We start from the raw sequence: 18,978 nt of genomic DNA, 5'->3' as shown, positions 1-18,978 counted from the left end.
CAACAAATGAGAGCACCTGGGGAATAGGAGTGGAGCGAGGCACTGTAGGGAAATGCCACGACCAAGGCTCGAGAAGTTACATACGTATCAAGGTTTCCAAAAGAAAAATACATTTGAACCTCTACAGGATCGGTAGGTCCTCCACGAGACGGTTGAGCTAACATAGGCTAATGCGATTAGCATGAGGTTGTAAGTAACAAGAACATTTCCCAGGACATAGACATATCCGATATTGGCAGAAAGCTTAAATTCTTGTTAATCTAACTGCACTGTCCAATTTACAGTAGCTATTACAGTGATATAATACCATGCTATTGTTTGAGGAGAGTGCAGTTATATTTAGGCACATTTGGGCAGTCTCAATCACTAGATCAGTCTAAAACATCGCACGCACACTGCTGCCATCTAGTGGCCAAAATAGAAATAACACCTCCCCCTAGAGGCCAAGACATAAAAACAGCAAGGTTCCATGATATCACCATGCGGAATTTAGAAATATATGTAACATTAATTACAATAACTACAGTAGGTACATCAAACCTACATCAAAGTACATTAAACCTCCCAAAATGTATTTTCCATGATCAGTATTTCCTTTTTCAGTCTTTTTCCCTTGAGGTAATGGATTCAACTGTTCAACACTTACAGCCAACTAATAACCCCGGGTATTCCCAGAACACATTCTGGAAAGTCTATAGATAGTGGTCATTTTATTAGGTACAACCCCCCTTTGCATCTGGAACAGCGTGAATTCAAAACTGTTGATGAAACTGGGGAAGGAGATAGACTGTTCAAGTTCTTAAGTCCAGTTGGAGTTTATTACAGTCAGTAAAAGCTGAGTGTTGGAATTATAATTTAAAAAAACAGTTTTGTAGACCATCACAGACTGTGTTGTCATTTTGCACGTTCTAAAGTTCCTACAAACAGTAACAGAATACCTGAATACTTCTCCGCATGCTTTAGTGCCTAGTAAGCCAAGACCGCTGGACTTGCTGTATGTAGGAGCAATTTATTTTTGTGAATCAGGGTGGTGAACCTAATAAAGTGGCAACTGAGTGTAGAGCCTGGTTGAAGTCCTAGTTTTAATGGTTAGCGCCAGTAGATTGCAGAGGTGTTCACATACAGTTCAGAGGCAAATCATAATCAAACATGTACTTCTTATATTAGTGATTTTTTGATATTCTGATATCTTTCATTACCCATGCTAATATATATACATTTTTACATATATATACAGTAAAAATGTATGTTATGGTTCACTCTTAGTTTTCCCTATCTCCGCCGTGGAATGTCCATGTTGATCCTCTTGGTTCTCTTGATCCATCCACCTGTCTTCTTTGTTAGTCAGGCCTGACCCCTTCATCCCGTAGTTTCTTCCTGTAATCTAATTTAATATGAATGAAGATGCAGAATCTTCTGCCGGGTCCCTTCTAATAGGGTATAACAGACTCATTAGAACTTTGACCACACGCCCTCTAGACGTACTACATGCCCTCTATCAAATCAAAACAGATTTTGTACATGTATAGAATAAATCATACCTAGTTTGATGTTTCTGTGACAAACAGTGAATTAGTTATTGATTTATACCGCTTTAAAATGGCATTTGATAGATTTTATGTATTTCTATCAAGTCAACACTGGCATTTCTACTCAAAACAAAGTTCGTAAAAGTATGGTAGACATTTATAGAATACATCATATCTAGCTTGATGATTCTGGGACAACTAGCTTTACCTCGGTAGCTAACGATACCTAGCACACCCGTAGACAGTGTACTTCTTTCCTGCAGTTCTGTTAACCACGAGGGCAGGTGATCGGCAGCCCGGAGCGAAGGACACTACTAACTTGTTAGCTAGCTAGGACTCCGGTAGACAATGTCTTTCGCCACTGGAAACACTCAGATAATAGTTTTATTTCCCTTTTGACACACATTTTAATCGCATAGACAATCAGGGGAAATCCCGAATATCAAGTATCACACAAGTTGGAAGATGGCGTGCTCAGAACCAATGGGATGCTCGATAGGGGGCGTTTCTGTAGATGCATGAATAAACTACATGTAAGGAACGCCCCGAATTGCGGGCCGCAATCACACACCATATATATTTATGATACATGGAACGTTCCCACATTAGTTTAGAAAGTCTGTTGTCCAAGGTGGATAGCTTTAACAAAGGCGTCATGGACCGAATGGATAACTATAAACAACTTATTTTTGGAGCGAAGCCGAAATGGACAGTGATTCTGACAGTCACTGCATGCAGTGCAAGTGCCTTGGTCCTTTTGTTGAAATGGTTCGGACACCAACAGTCGTGGAAGAAAATTCAGAAGGCAAAAGTGCGAAGAGAAAAGTCGCTGCAACGAGCAGAGCATGCTGTCTGTCAGTTCAACGAGTCGGTAAATTTGACTTTAGTTTCGCAAAAATTTGCTCTCGAGAACCCGAGGGTGGATTCTGCCTCTATGAATAGGCTAAGCGAAAGCTAGCTAACAACGAATGAACATTCAACACGGCTGATTAGTCAGACACAGCTGTGACTCGAACTTGCTGTCAGACACTCTAGTACTAGATCACAACTGATCAATTTCATGTCAAACTCACTCCAAGTTCAAACCAGTTTTCACTTAGCCATGCATGCAGCAAGTGAAAAGAGGAGTAGGGGGTATTCAGAGGACCCCCTACACGACTAGCCCACTGACTGAGATAACATGACATTTCATTTTTATTTTCAGAAAGTGTATTTAGAGACATCTGGTGGTATAGGCCTACCCAATGTTCATACTCTCCTTCTTTAAATCCCATGTCAGCACCCTGAAACAGACACCTCTCTCATCCTCTCACTGTCCCTGGCTGAGCTGTCCAAACAACTGAAGGACGGAACACTAACTCCACAAGCTGTGTTCCACTCATACATGGAAAAGGTAATGCACAATCCAATCAACACCCCCAGTATTCACATATAGCTTATACCAGCTATTTCTAATGTGCATGTTGTGGATTTTTGTGGACTGCATCATTTTTTCCCCCCATAGTTTTGTTTTCATTGCAAGCATTGGTGATCTAGTTTTGTTCCCTAAGTCGGTGATCTTTGCCGGGTCATATCCTACTCCTGTAATGTTTTCTGCAAACCATTAACTGACTTTTTAATGGATTTAAATCGATTGTCACAGCCGACAGCCTTGAAGGTCTATATGTTTACACTGAGCGTACAAAACATTAGGAACACCTTCCTAAAGTCGAGTTGTACCCCCTTTTGCACTCAGAACAGCCTCTTTGTCAGGGCATGGACTCTACAATGTGTCAAAAGTGTTCCGCAGGGATGCTGGCCCATGTTGGCTGGATGTCCTTTGGGTGGGGGACCTTTCTTGATACACATTGGAAACTGTTGATTGTGAAAGCCCCAGCAGCGTTGCAGTTCTGGACACAAACTGGTTTGCCTGGTACCTACTACCATACCCATTCAAAGGCACTTAAATATTTTGTCTTGCCCATTCACCCTTTGAATGGCACACATACACAATCCATGTATCAATTGTCTCTATGCTTAAAAATCCTTTGTTAAACTGTCTCCTCCCCTTTATCTACACTGATTGAAGTGGATTTAACAAGGGACATCAATAAGGGATCATAGCTTTCACCTGGTCAGTCTGTCATGGACAGATCAGGTGTCCTTAATGTTTTGTACATAGTGTATGATGACATGCCTGGATCATTTGTGCAGTGTTTACAAAACAATTGCTGCTGTATTGTATAAAACAATGCATGTTGTTGTATTGAAGGCCTATCACCTATTAGGCAACATTTATTGTGGGGTGTGGTAATCAATCTAGCCTGGTCCCAGATCTGTTTGGGATCTGTTTGTGCTCTTGTTACCATGACCATAGGAGTTGACAACACAAACAGATCTGGGACCATGCTACTAGGCCTATCAATCTACCAAAGCAGTCCCATTGATTTATCCCCTGCTGTTTCCCCACAGACCTTGGAGGTGAATAGGAGACTGAACTGTTGCACTGAGGTCCTGCTGGAAAGTTGGGATCAGCTGGAGGATGTTGACTCTCACAAGGATGGTCTCCTTTATGGGGTCCCTGTCAGCATCAAGGAAAATATTGGATACAAGGTAGTGTTGATTAGGTGTTTCATTGCCCTTTTCCCCTGTACCTAGGCCTAGTCCTGGACTAAAACACTTTTAAATGGAGATTCTCCATAGAGTATGCTTTTTAGGACGAGGCTTAATCTGTGTGCAGGAAGCTGCTCCACAGTAGGCCTGTCTGTAACGTATGTTTGTTTGCTTCTAGTTGACTCATGACATAAGCCCAACTGGTAACATGGATCTGGGTTCAGAGATTGTGCTTCTATACTGAAAAAATATATAAATGCAACATGTAAAGTGTTGGTGCCATGTTTCATGAGCTGAAATAAGATATTGCATACATTTTCCATATGCACAAAACGCAAATTTCTCTCAGTTTGTGTACAAATTTGTTTACATCCCTGTTAGTGAACATTTATTTTATGCCAAAATAATCCATCCACCTGACAGGTGTGGCCTATCAAGAAGCTGATTTAACAGCATGATCATTACACAGGTGCACCTTGTGCTGGGGACAAAAGGGTATTCTAAAATGTGCAGTTGTCACATAACACAAGGCCACAGATGCTTTGAGGGAAGGTGTATTTGGCATGCTGACTGCAGGAATGTCCACCAGAGTTGTTGTCAGAGAATTTAATGTTAATTTCTCTACCATAAGCCGCCTCCAACGTCATTTTAGAGAATTTGTCAGGACGTCCAACCGGCCTCACAACCGCAGACCACATGTAACCACACCAGCCAAGGACCTCCACATCCGGCTTCTTCACCTGCGGGATCATCTGAGACCAGCCACCTGGACAGCTGATGAAACTGAGGAGTATTTCTGTCTGTAATAAAGCCTTTTGTAGGGAAAAACTCATTCTGATTGGCTGTGCCTGGCTCCCCATTGGGTGGGCCTATGTCCTCCCTGCGCCCCTTCCCAGTCATGTGAAATCCATAGATTAGGGCCTAATTAATTTAATTAAATTGACTGATTTCCTTAAATGAACTGTAACTCAGTAAAATCATTGAAATTGTTTCATGTTGCGTTAATATTTTTGTTCAGTATAGTTGAATCTCGCGTGACAATAGCCCTACGGTAACATGGTTCAGAGATGTGCACGTCTACTGAAATAATATATTTTTACATGAATGATTTCCTTGTTTTAGTTTTTCCTCTTGTTTTTGTGTTTAGGGTCATGACTCTACGTGTGGCGTAATCTGTAAATTGGACCTGCCTGCCACAGGGGACAGTGTGCTAGTTGAAGTGCTGAAGAGACAAGGCGCCATTCCCTTCGTCAAGACAAACGTGCCCCAAGGCCTGCAAAAGTATATAGTTATTTTAGACTTGTGAATGCAACAAATGAGTTTCAGAATATTATTTGGATACCAAACAATGTCAAATGGTGACTGATCGCCACATACACTTGAACTACATTGACACACTGTAGTAGGTGAGACGTAAGCCATGTAATTTAGTGCAAGAGCTTTGACTTGAGTAATGTGATTGAGGAATGTATGGACGTGGTCCTCGTCGAAGCCCTAAGACCAGGCTAGTCCGCACCCAGAGTAAAGCTGGTTGGTCATACCATGTGTCATGTTAGCAAGCAGTCCTTTAAATATGTCCTAAAAATATGTTTATTGTCCTCATTTCCAGCTTTGACTGTGGTAACCCTATCTATGGGCTGACTCTGAACCCCCACAACCCCCAGAAGACATCAGGGGGCTCGTCTGGTGGGGAAGGGGCGCTGATCGGAGGAGGGGGCTCGGTTCTGGGCTTAGGGTCCGACATCGGGGGCAGCATCCGCATCCCATCATCCTTCTGTGGCATCTGTGGCTTCAAGCCCACGGCCAACAGGCTGAGGTGGGTGGGTGTGTTATTGGGTCTGTTACTCTTAGTATGTCTGTCAGTGTGTGTTAGTGAAACTGTGTGCCTCATGGTGACTCAGCCTAACATGTTATCATTTACAATGCTCATAACCTTGAGCACAGTTCAAAGAAAGAGTACGTCACAAGACTCCCAGGCTTGGTTAGATATTGACTGACTTTCTTTGTTCCTTTTGTTTTTTTTAGTTTGCGAGGTGCTAGCTCCTGTATCCGGGGCCAAAAGTCCGGTACGGCTCAAATATGTAACTTTTATCCCTGCTCATGCATAGTAAATAAATGGATAACATTTTACTTGACCCTTCTGTCAGTCCTTCATAAGGTCTACAAAAAAAGCATTTTCAAAAGAAAAGTGAGCACTGCTTTGATTCTGTGGAACATAGTAATTATTTCAAAAGGTTGCTTAATACTATATATACACAGTAACTCTGGTATAGTAACGACATGGTAACTAATGGTTTTGTTAGCTTTTAGTGACTGACTTTCCACTGTCACGATAACACAAGTTCTTTGTGTTGTGCTTGTTCCAGTGCTGTCGTCCCTTGGGCCCATGGCAAGAGACGTAGACAGCCTGGCTCTCTGTATGCAGGCTCTGCTCTGTGACCACATGTTCAGACTGGACCCCACGGTACCACCCATCCCATTCAACCAACAGGTGGGTTCTCTATCATAGGGAGAAGTTGCCCCCCCCCAGATGCTGGTCTTGGGTCAGTTTTGCATTTCCCCCACTAATGGTGAAGATTGTGGGAGATGATCTGTACTTAGACTCCAGGGTGAAGTTTCTCTTATCATAGAATACGTATCATTAGCTAGGTTTCCATCCAATTGGTGACAGATTTTCATGTGAATCATATAAAATCTGTATAAAAACAAACCATTTTCCCCACCAGGGATTTGTTTACATCAAAAATGACTTGTGGATAAAAGGCTGTGTGTGGTGACGTAGTGCACATAACTACCTTTTGCAGTTAAATTCCCATGTACCAAAAAAAAACAAGTTTTATTTAACCTGTATTTAACTAGGCAAGTCAGTTAAGACATTTTTATTTTTTAATTTACAATGACCGCCTACCGAAAGGCCTCCCGCGGGGATGGGGGCTGGGATAAAAAAAAATATATATATATATATATATATATATATATGTATGTGTATTTTGTCCTAAAATATATATATATTTTTTTTAGGACAAAATACACATCACAACAAGAGACAACACTACATAAAGAGAGACCTAAGGCAGCAACACATGACAACACAGCATGGTAGCAACACAACACGACAACAACATGGTAGCAGCACAAAACATGGTACAAACATTATTGGGCACAGACAACAGCACAAAGGGCAAGAAGGTAGACACAACAATACATCACACAAAGCAGCCACAACTTAGTAAGTGTCCATGATTGAGTCTTTGAATGAAGAGATTGAGATAAAACTGTCCAGTTTGAGTGTTTGTTGCAGCTCATTCCAGTCGCTAGCTGCAGTGAACTGAAAAGAGGAGCGACCCAGGGATATGTGTGCTTTGGGGACCTTTAGCAGAAAGGGACTGGAGAATGGGTGTTGTATGTGGAGGATGAGGACTGCAGTAGATACAGTTGAAGTCGGAAATTTACATACACCTTAGCCGAATACATTTAAACTCAGTTTTTCACAATTCCTGACATTTAATCAGAGTAAAAAATCCCTGTCTTAGGTCAGTTAGGATCACCACTTTATTTTAAGAATGTGAAATGTCAGAATAATAATAGTGATTTATATAAACTTTTATTTCTTTCCTCACATTCCCAGTGGGTCAGAAGTTTACATACACTCAATCAGTAGCATTGCCTTTAAATTGTTTAACTTGGGTAAAATGTTTTGGTGAGCCTTCCACAAGCTTCCCACATTAAGTTGGGTGAATTCTGGCCCATTCCTCCTGACAGAGCTGGTGTAACTGAGTCAGGTTTGTAGGCCTCCTCGCTCGCACACGCTTTTTCAGTTCTGCCCACACATTTTCTATAAGATTGAGGTCAGGGCTTTGTGATGGCCACTCCAATATCTTGACTTTGTCCTTAAACAATTGTTCCAAAACTTTGGAAGTATACTTGGTCATTGACCATTTGGAAGACCTATTTGCGACCAAGCTTTAACTTCCTGACTGATGTCTTGAGATGCTGCTTCAACATATCCACATAACTTTCCTACCTCATGATGCCATCTATTTTGTGAATTGTACCAGTCCCTCCTGCAGCAAAGCACCCCCACAACATGATGCTGCCACCCCTGTGCTTTACGGTTGGGATGGTGTACTTCGGCTTGCAAGCCTCCCCCTTTTTCCTCCAAACATAACGATGGTCATTATGGCCAAACAGTTCTATTTTTGTTTCATCAGACCAGAGGACATTTCTCCAAAAAGTATGATCTTTGTCCCCATGTGCAGTTGCAAACCGTAGTCTGGCTTTTTTTATGGTGGTTTTGGAAGAGTGGCTTCTTCCTTGCTGAGAGGCCTTTCAGGTTATGCTGATATAAGATTTGTTTTACTGTGGATATAGATACTTTTGTACCTGTTTCCTCCAGCATCTTCACAAGGTCCTTTGCTGTTGTCCTGGGATTGATTTGGACTTTTTCGCACCGAAGTGTGTTCATCTCTAGGAGACAGAATGCGTCTCCTTCCTGAGCGGTATGACGGCTGCGTGGTCCCATGGTGTTTATACTTGCGTAGTATTGTTTGTACAGATGAATGTGGTACCTTCAGGCGTTTGGAAAATGCTCCCAAGGAAGACCCAGACTTCTACAAGGTCTTGGCTGATTTCTTTTAATTTTCCCATGATGTCAAGCAAAGAGGCACTGCCTTTGAAGGTTGGCCTTGAAATACATCCACAGGTTCACCTCCAATTGACTCAGATGTCAATTAGCCTATCAGAAGCTTCTAAAGCCATGACACCATTTTCTGGAATTTTCCAAGCTGTTTAAAGGCACAGTCAACTTAGTGTATGTAAAACTTCTGACTTCAACTGTATCTCAGATAGGGGGGAGTGAGGCCTAAGAGGGTTTAATATATATAAGCATCAACCAGTGGGTATTGTGACAGGTATACAGAGATGAGGAGTATAGTGTGCAGTGATGTGTCCTAGGAGCATTGGTGGCAAATCTGATGACCAAATGGTAAAGAACATCTCTTTGTTCGAATGCACCTTTAACTGCCGATCTATAAATTATGTCTCCGTAATCTAACATGGGTAGGATGGTCATCTGGATCAGGGTTAGTTCGGCAGCTGGGGTGAAAGAGGAGCCATTATGATAGAGGAAACCAAGTCTAGATTTAACTCTCGCATGCAGCTTTGATATGTGCTGAGAGAAGGACAGTGTATCGTCTAGCCATACTCCCAAGTACTTGTATGAGGTGACTACCTCAAGCTCTGACCCCTCGGCTGTAGTAATTAGATGGGGGCATTCTTCTTATCAAACCACATGACCTTTGTTTTGGAGGTGTTCAGAACACGGTTAAGTAGAGAGCTTGTTGGACACTAAGAAAGCTTTGTTGTAGAGCATTTAACACAAAATCCGGGGAGGAGCCTGCTGAGTATAAGACTGTATAATCTGCAAATAAATGGGTGAGAGTTTCCTACTGCCTGAGCTATGTTGTTGATGTAAATTGAGTGTGGGGCCTAGGATTGAAACTTGGGGTACACCCTTGGTGACAGGCAGTGGCTGAGACAGCAGATTTTCTGACTTTATACACTGCACTCTGAGAAGTAGTTAGCAAACCAGGGCAAAGACCCCTCAGAGACACCAGTACTCCTTAGCCGGCCCACAAGAATGGCAGGGTCTACCGTATCAAAAGCTTTGGCCAAGTCAATAAAAATAGTATCACAACATTGCTTAGAATCAAGTGCGGTGGTGACATAATTGAGGACCTTTTAAGGTTGCAGTGACACATCCATAACCTTAGCGGAAACCAGATTGCATACCAGAGAGAATATTATAGACATCAAGAAAGCCAGTCAGTTGATTGACAAGTTTTTCCACCACTTTTGATAAACAGGGCAAAATAGATAGGCCTATAAAATTTTGGATCAGCTTGATCTCACCCTTTAAATAAATGATGAATGGTGGCTGCCTTCCAAGCAATAGGAACCTCCCCAGAAAGGAGACAGGCTAGTCGATGATAGGGGCAGCAACCTTAAAGAAGAAATAGTCTAAACCATCTGACCCAAATGTTTTTTTGGGGTCAAGTTTCAGGAGCTCCTTTAGCACCTCGGACTCAGTGACTGCCTGCAGGGTTAAACTTTGTAGCGGGGTAGGGGAAAAAGAGGGAGAAGCAGCTGTGAGGAGGAGGGTTTATTCTCCAGGTCTTTAACAGGCTGGTGCTGATGGCGGACCATAGCACCCAGCAACAGTCAACAAAGAGTTATTTGAAAGTTGAATGCTTAAACCAGAAAAGTGAGACTGAGCTCATGACCTTCTGCCAGACCTCTTAGTCAAACAGCTCTTATTCTCTCCTCCTTCACAGTAGAAGCCTGAAACAAGGTTCTAAAGACTGTTGACATCTAGTGGAAGCATTAGGAAGTGCAATCCGACCAAATTTACACTATCTTGGATAGGCAAAGAGTTGAAAAACTACAAACCTCAGATTTACCACTTCCTGGTTGGATTTTTTTCTCAGGTTTTTGCCTGCCATATGAGTTCGGTTATACTCACAGACATAATTCAAACAGTTTTAGAAAATCTACTAATAATATGCATATCTTAGCTTCGACTTTAGGTCTTAGGTCGACTTTTGTAGCATGGGGGATAGTAGATTGACATAGGCTAGTGCTTCTGCTGTTCGTTAGGCCTACTCGTCTTGTTGGCTGACGAAAAGTAAATGTGGACAGTTCTTCCAATATCTTCAATATGCACCTTGGAATTGGATAAGGATGGACGCAGTTGCCTCCCTGATGTGTCTGTCTTCACTTGTAGCCTGTGAGAAACACCTGATCGTGTGAGTGAGATGAGAGGTGCTTCGGAGCAGGCAGCATTTAGGGAGAAGGGCTGCAAAAATATATTTGAGGGGTGTATTATGGCCACACAAAGGGGATGCCACTGGGAAATTTGAGGCATTATCAAGTGCTTCTCAAATTGTGAATGAGAGACAGTGTGCACAGCCTGCAAAAAACAAAGCAGAGCTCATATGCCCTTTTAAGCATTTTTATTTTTTCTCAAATCATTATCGTTGGAGTAGCATCATGCAGCCTTACAATGTATTAAAAATCCAAACAACATTTGTAGAACAAACCCTAAATGAAGCATATAGGAGTACCTATTTCTTTGTTAACCGCATGAGTGCACTCCATCGTTTTGAGAAAATATCCTTTCTATTTTATTCAGCTTTGTTCACTTGTATTCTTCATTAAATAAAATAATGCCACGGAATACTAAGCAAATCTTGTCTGCTAAATGAACTAGTGTTAGCCCATAGCTAGATCAGGACCAAACATAAGGACAACTCACTGTATGCCATTCTGTTCTTCTGAGGTAGACTATATTTTCTTCACATCATGCTTCTTTAGACCTGTCTAAAATAATGGATGGATGTATGGAAGCCAGGATATGTTAAATGTGTTTGCTAATTAACCGTCAATTACAGTGAGACCGACACTTATTTGCTCGACAATCACCGGGTGACAATTTCGTGACCCCCCCCCCCCCCCCCCCCAGCCCTATGTGTGACAACTGCACATTTTGTCCTTTTGTTCTCAGCACAAGGTTCACCTGTGTAATTATCATGCTGTTTAATCACCTTGTTTTGCCACACCTGTCAGGTGGATGTATTATCTTGGCAAAGGAGAAATGTTAATTACAGGAATGTAAACTAATTTGTGCACAACTTTTGTTTGGTGCTTATGGAACATTTCTGTTATCTTTTATTTTAGCACATGAAACATGGGACCAGCACTTTACATGTTGCGTTTATATAGTATATATTACTATTATATTTTTGTTCAGTAAATATTACTATTATATTTCTAATCAGTCTATATTACTATTATATTTTGAGAAAGATTTTCCATCTGCTATCAATGTTCTTCCTCTGTTCTCCTCCAGGTATACCAGAGCTCCAAGCCCCTGAGGATCGGTTACTATGAGAATGACGGCTATGCTATGCCCTCTCCAAGCATGGGCCGAGCCCTGAGGGAGACCAAGGCCCTGCTGGAGAAAGCAGGGCACACGGTGAGTACCCCTCAGCCCCAGTCTGATCTATTTGTGATAATCCAGATCAGAGCTTGGTTGAACACTTATCAGACAGTGTTGACTTGGACTGCTGAATGACAGAAACATAAAAATAAGCATAATTAGTTTGAGCCATGACTGTAATGATATGTAATTGCAAATTGCATTCCTTTCTCTCCTTCCACCCCTCCATCTTTTGTGCTATTTCCCCCCCCCCCCACATCTCTCTCGCTCCCTCTCTCTCTAGTTGGTTTCCTTCAGTCCCCCAAGGCTGGTCTATGCCATGCATGAGCTGGTTGTCAGGGGTCTCTTAGGCGACGGATGCACTACCTTGCTTAGCCACCTGTAAGTCAAATTTCCCTGGGTTGTGTTCAGTAAGGCACACCGTAGCAAAATATTTAGAAACGGAAAAACAAAAATGTGTGTTTCTCATTAGACAAGTCCATATTGGTTGGCTCCGGAGTAGCGCAGCGGTCTAAGGCACTGCGTCTCAGTGCTTGAGGCGTCACTACAGACACTCTGGTTTGAATCCAGGCTGTATCACAACCGTCCGTGATTGGTAGTCCCATAGGGCGGAGCCCAATTGGCCCAGCATCGTCCGGGTTTGGCCGGTGTAGGCCGTCATTGTAAATAGGAATCTGTTCTTAACCGACTTACCTAGTTAAATAAAAAATGTATTGTTCCCTGTTTCAACCTGTTTACTTCCATTTTGGGCCTAATGAACATGAGTAATCCTAGTAATCCCAACGAGTTTAGCAAAACTACCCCAATGAACGTCCCTGGGAGTGAAATGAACTATCCAGTACACTAAAATATGTTGTCAATGAAAGAATCCCTGTTTTTGTGTGTTTTTTTTCAGGAAAGGGGGGCCTGTTGACCCGTGTCTCAGGGATCAGATTATCCCCTACAGTCTGCCTCGCACTGTGAAGAAAATCCTCTCCATTCTCCTCAAGCCTATAGTAAGTGATGGGGAAGGTTGGAGAAACCATTCCTCCGCCCAATGACTCCTTCACAGTTCTGCGTCATTGTAATTCCTGTGGAGGAGTGAGTCTTTCTTCTTCATATTCAATTAATGAAAATGTAGCATCAGTGCTTTTGTTTTGATTATATTCCACAGGCATTTTTCAATTCCAAATAGTTTCTGGGGGCTTAAGGAAATTCAGTATAGAGACATAGGGGTCATACATCTGCCAAATGACGTGCACCTGCCCTCAGGAGTTAACAGGGGTATAAGGGTGTTAAGAGTAGTTTGCATTTGGTCTAAAGTGCTGGAGAATTTGGTCGACTGTGAATATTTCTGACACGTTTTCCTCCCTCAGTTTCCCCGCATCGCTGCCTCTCTGGATAGCCTGCGTGGAGTTGGGTGAGCTGTCTGATCAGCCCTGTTCTCCAGGTTTCTATCAGTAACAGAGTTTATGAAATACAGAAGTAACCAATGAATTACTCCATTTCCTGTTTCACCAGCTCCGTGCAAGATCTGTGGAGACATCACGCGGATGTGGAAGTAGGTATACATTTGGTAATCAGTGTGGTTCACATGTCAGTCTAGAGGTCAACGAAGTGACCGCTCCATGAGTTATATTTTACAGCGACGGCTGCAGCAGAAGCAAACGCTTTTGTGGGCGACTATTTCATGCGTGTGCACAATTATTATTTTTTGTTTTGATTACATAGGCCATATTAATATTATTTCACACCTTGATATCTTTGTCTATTAAAAATGATGTTGCATTCGATTGAACAAGTCATAGACAATATTATGTTTGTGTTATATACAGTGCATTCAGGAAAGTATTCAGACCCCCTCAACTTTTTCCACATTTCTTTATGTTAGAGCCTTATTCTAAAATGGTTTAAATAATGTTATTTTTCCTTAATCTACATACAATACCCCATAATGACAAAGCGGAAGTACATTTTTGCTAGTAGTATTCCGACCCTTTGCTATGGCACTTTAAATTGAGCTCAGGTGCATCCTGTTTCCATTGATCATCCTTGAGAAGTTTGTACAACTTGATTGGAGTCCACCTGTGGTAAATTCAATTGATTTGACATGATTTGGAAAGGCTCACACCAGTCTATATAACGTCCCACATTTGAAAGTGCATGTCAAAGTATAAAACCAAGCCATGAGGTCGAAGGAATTGTCCGTAGAGCTCAAATACAGAATTGTGTTGAGGCACAAATCTGGGGAAGGGTACCAAAAAATGTCTGCAGAATTGAAGGTCCCCAAGAACACAATGCCCTCCATTCTTAAATGGAAGAAGTTTAGAACTATCAAGACATCCTAGAGCTGGCCGCCCGGCCAAACTGAGCAATCGGGGGAGAAAGGCCTTGGTCAGGGAGAATCAAGATTCTCTGGTCTGATGAAACCAAGATTGAACTCTTTGGCCTGAATGTCAAGTGTCACATCTGGAGGAAACCTGGCACCATTCTTACGGTGAAGCATGATGGTGGCAGCGTCATGCTGTGGGGATGTTTTTCAGCGGCAGGGCCTGGGAAACTAGTCAGGATCGAGGGAAAGATCTACAGAGAGATCCTGGAGGAAAACTTGCTCAAGAGTGCTCAGGACCTTAGACTGGGGTGAGGTTCACCTTCCAACAGAACAACGACCCTAAGCACACAGCCAAGACAACACAAAAAGAATACGGATAAGAATAAGAAATAAAAGTAACAAGTAGCAGCAATAAAATAACACTAGCGAGACTATACACAGGGGGGTACCGGTACAGAGTTAATGTGTGGGGGCACCGGTTAGTTGAGGTAATATGTACACTACTGTTCAAAAGTTTGAAGTCACATTGACATTTCCTTGTTTTTGAAAGAAAATAACATTTTTTCCATTTAAATAACATCAAATTGATCAGAAATATAGTTGACATTGTTAATCATGTAAATTACTATTGTAGCTGGAAACGGCAATCATTTTTTTTAATGGAATATCTACATATGCATACAGAGGCCCATTATCAGCTGGCAGCTTCATTAAATAGTACCCGCAAAGCATCAGTCTCAACGTCAACAGGGAATGGGTGACTCCGAGGTGTTGGCCTTCTAGGCATAGTTGCAAAGAAAATGCCATATCTCAGTCTGGCCAATAAAAAGAAAAGATGGGCAAAATAACACAGACACTGGACAGAGGAACTCTGCCTAGAAGGCCAGCATCCCGGAGTCGCCTCTTCACTGTTGAGACTGGTGTTTTGCGGGTACTATTTAATGAAGCTGCCAGTTGAGGACTTGTGAGGCGTCTGTTTCTCAAACTAGGCACTAATATACTTCGTGCACAAATTGGTTTACATCCCTATTAGTGAGCATTTATCTTTTTCCAAGATAATCCATCCACCCGACAGGTGTGACATATCAAGAAGCTGATTTAAACGGCAGGATCATTACACAGGTGCACCTTGTGCTTTAGCCAATAAAAGGCCACTGTAAAATGTGCAGTTTTGTCACACAAACGAATGCCACCAATGTCTCAAGTTTTGAGGAAGCGTGTAATTGGCCTGTTGGCTGCAAAAATATCCACCAGTTGTTGCTGTTGCCAGATAATGTTAATTTCTGTACCATAAGCTGCTTCCAATGTTTTAGAGAATTTAGCAGTATTTCCAACCAGCCTCACAACTGCAGACAACGTGTATGGCGTTGTGTGCGAGTGGTTTGCTAATGTGAACAGAGTGCTCCATGGTGGCAGTGGGGTTATGGTATGGGCAGGCATAAGCTACGGACGATGAACACAATTGCATTTTATCAATGGCAATTTGAATGCTTAGCAATACCGTGACGAAGTCCTGAGGCCCATTGTCGTGCCATTCATCCGCCACCATACCCATCATGTTTCGGCATGTTAATGCACGGCACCATGTCGCAAGGATCTGTACACAATTCCTGGAAGCTGAAAATGTCCCAGTTCTTCCATGGCCTGCATATTCACCAGACATGTCACCTGTTGAGTGTGTTTGGGATGCTCTGGATCGATGTGTACGACAGCGTGTTCCAATATCCAGCATCTTCGCACAGCCATTGAAGAGGAGTGGGACAACATTCCACAGGCCATAATCAACAGCCTGATCAACTCTTATGTGAAGGAGATGTCGCGCTGCATGAGGCAAATGGTGGTTTTCTGATCCATGCCCCTACCTTTTTATTAAGGTATCTGAGACCAACATGAATATCTGTATTCCCAGTCGTGTGAAATCCATAGATTAGGGTCTAATGAATTTATTTCAATTGACTGATTTCCTCATATGAACTGTAACTCAGTAAAATATATGCAATTGTTGAGTTTTATATTTTTGTTCTGGAAAACACATCTAGCTTTGGTGAGAAGGCTGTGAGCGTCAATGTTCTGAGGGAAATGTTGCTCTCTATCTGTTCTCTAAGGACTACATACATGAGGTGATTGCAGAGTGGAGAAGGTGTGAGCTGGATGTGCTGCTGTGTCCCATGGTTGGTCCAGCCTACATCCATAACTACCCTGGCCAGCTTACCAGTATGTACCCATCTCTCCTCTCTCTGTGGCTAGCTTACCAGTCTGTACTCTCCTCTCTCTGTGGCAAATTAACACCTTATGAAATGGGGTTTAGGTTTGTCTTTTATAGCATAGGAAGTTAACTGTTTTTGCTTAGAGTTGATTTTGTTGTCCAAAGCCACTTGTATAATTTACTTAGGAGTCACTCAAAGATTTACTTAACCTTTGGGGGTTTGAGACTTTTCTTTTGACTTAATCATGCCATATTTTCCAATGCGTAACAAGATAGTGGTGTGATTAAGTTGTTTCTCCTTCTCTCTTTCCAGGTACACTCACCTACACTATTATCTACAATCTCCTTAACTTCCCTGCTGGGGTGGTTCCTGTCTCCACGGTTACAGCAGAGGATGAGGAAGAACTCAGGCACTACAAGGGAAACTATGGGGACCTCTGGGACAAGCTCTACAAAAAGGTAGTCCGTCACAAACTCTTCCTCCTAAAATATTTACAGTACATTTAGCCCATTCCAAATATATTTACATCTTGACTTGAAGTGGCCATTCTACCCATTGCAGCTGGCACAACCTGTAGCCTAAGCACATGATACAACACTATGGTCTCATAATTGTTCATTAATGTATGTCTTCATTTACCTACTAACCTGTGAATCTTAGGCTGCAGTTCCACATTTAACCAGTAGATGGAGGTCCTGGTTGTTGTGTTGCAGAGATCAGATCACTGGGCCCATGTTCAAAAAGTGTCTCGGAGAAGGAGTGCTGATATAGGATCAGTTTAGCCTTTTAGATTACTAGGGATGGACTGTGGCCAACTTCCTAGATCAGCACTCCTACTCTGATTAAATGAGTTATGAGTACGGGCCCTGATCTGCACATCATTTGTTGGGACTAATGTGTTTGGCATGCTGTGTGTGTCTACAGGCAGTGACTGACGGAGAGGGGCTTCCTGTGGCCGTCCAGTGTGTGGCCCTGCCCTGGCAGGATGAGCTCTGTCTTCGATTCATGAGAGAGGTTGAGATGCTGGTCAGAGAGGATAAGAAATGAGAGGTCGACGGAGAGGGAGAGATGGTAACGGGGACCTGTAGTAGTACAAATTCAATATAACATTGTTCTTGTGATGCGAGGTAACTTGAGTAGGCCCCCTCGCCCAGGTAATCCTAAATGTCTAAGAAAGCAGATTGGAGTGAAGACTGATCCAAGTGCACTGAGAAACACTATGGGTCGTTCTTGGCTGCTATCAGCGCACCAGACCTTTTAAATAGGCATTTAAGTACATGGGAAGTAATATTTTTCTTACACACTCAAGGAAATTGAAAAATTATGTTTACCTCAGTTGATTAAACCCCCCCCCCCCCCCCCCCCCACTTATAATGTAAGGAAACCCTAATGAAGTAAGACATTACTTGGTATTTGTCAATTATAATCAACATATGCATTTATCATTATATAGGAAGATGAGTTTGACTTCTAGCTCTGACTCTACTAATAGCTACTTTATTGAGGAAGAATGTCCTTTCTATGGCTGTGATATGTGGTTGTCCCACCTAGCTATCTAACTGTAAGTCGCTCTGGATAAGTGTCTGCTAAATGACTCAAATGTAAATGTATGTTTTTCGTATCTCAAATTAAACAATTATTTAATATAGCCCTCTGTGATGCCGTTCTTGTGTGCAAGCTTTAGGAATGAGCACATTTATCATGTTGAGGTCAAGTGTCTTCCAAACACGGGTCTCTTACCTACAGTGACACACTCTCTCTCAACATTCAAATTGTTCTACTTAAACGCTTGACTTCAAACTGTAATCAGGATGATGTCATTGTTTTAATAATGTTAGCTGATTGTAGTTAATGACTTGTGTGTTTTTTAATATAGCTCCTGTAGTGGTTCCCTACTATCATGCTCACGAAGGTAGAAGTACCTGCTACCACACCACACATTCTGCTAATAACAACCCTGTACTGATGATCAACCTGGGCATGGTTGGACAAACACCTTTACGGCATTTACTCAGACTGAATCCTGAGGTATGTTGTCCATCTCAGCAGGACTGAGACTAAGGCTGTCCTGATATGGACACTACTACTGGGGAGTTTTCTAACAAGAGTTAGAGAAAAGTTAGAGCTCAACATTCAACTGTGGCTTCACCTGGCTCCAGACCAAGAAAACACAACATATCAGACCATCTAGCAGGGTCCTCATGTCATGGCCCAGTGGTTAGAGGTCCAAACACCTCATTTACAGAAACCTCAGGCTATGAAATCGGGTACTTCAAAAGCCATAACAACCCATTCACACCACAAAAAACACGATATCGCACCAACTTAACTAATATGATTCTT

The 18,978-nt window shown here is 42.2% G+C and overlaps 1 protein-coding gene across 1 annotated transcript; it reads left to right on the top strand.

Annotated features, from left to right (window-relative positions):
* The first annotated feature begins 2,084 nt into the window (after positions 1–2,084).
* LOC109889056 (fatty-acid amide hydrolase 1) lies at positions 2,085–18,283 on the top strand. The gene is made up of 15 exons (XM_020480213.2): positions 2,085–2,400; positions 2,809–2,922; positions 3,981–4,121; positions 5,269–5,402; positions 5,731–5,937; positions 6,147–6,187; positions 6,488–6,612; positions 12,028–12,153; positions 12,401–12,498; positions 13,013–13,112; positions 13,473–13,516; positions 13,618–13,657; positions 16,534–16,642; positions 16,948–17,093; positions 17,560–18,283. The coding sequence occupies exons 1-15, from the start codon at positions 2,119–2,121 to the stop codon at positions 17,680–17,682; spliced, it is 1,830 nt and encodes a 609-aa protein (XP_020335802.1). The 5' UTR covers positions 2,085–2,118; the 3' UTR covers positions 17,683–18,283.
* The last annotated feature ends 695 nt before the right edge of the window (positions 18,284–18,978 follow it).

This window comes from Oncorhynchus kisutch, linkage group LG4, assembly GCF_002021735.2.
Source record: "Oncorhynchus kisutch isolate 150728-3 linkage group LG4, Okis_V2, whole genome shotgun sequence".
Lineage (NCBI taxonomy): Eukaryota > Metazoa > Chordata > Actinopteri > Salmoniformes > Salmonidae > Oncorhynchus > Oncorhynchus kisutch.
Note: the sequence above shows the minus strand (reverse complement) of the source record. Positions and strands in the feature narration are given on the sequence as shown.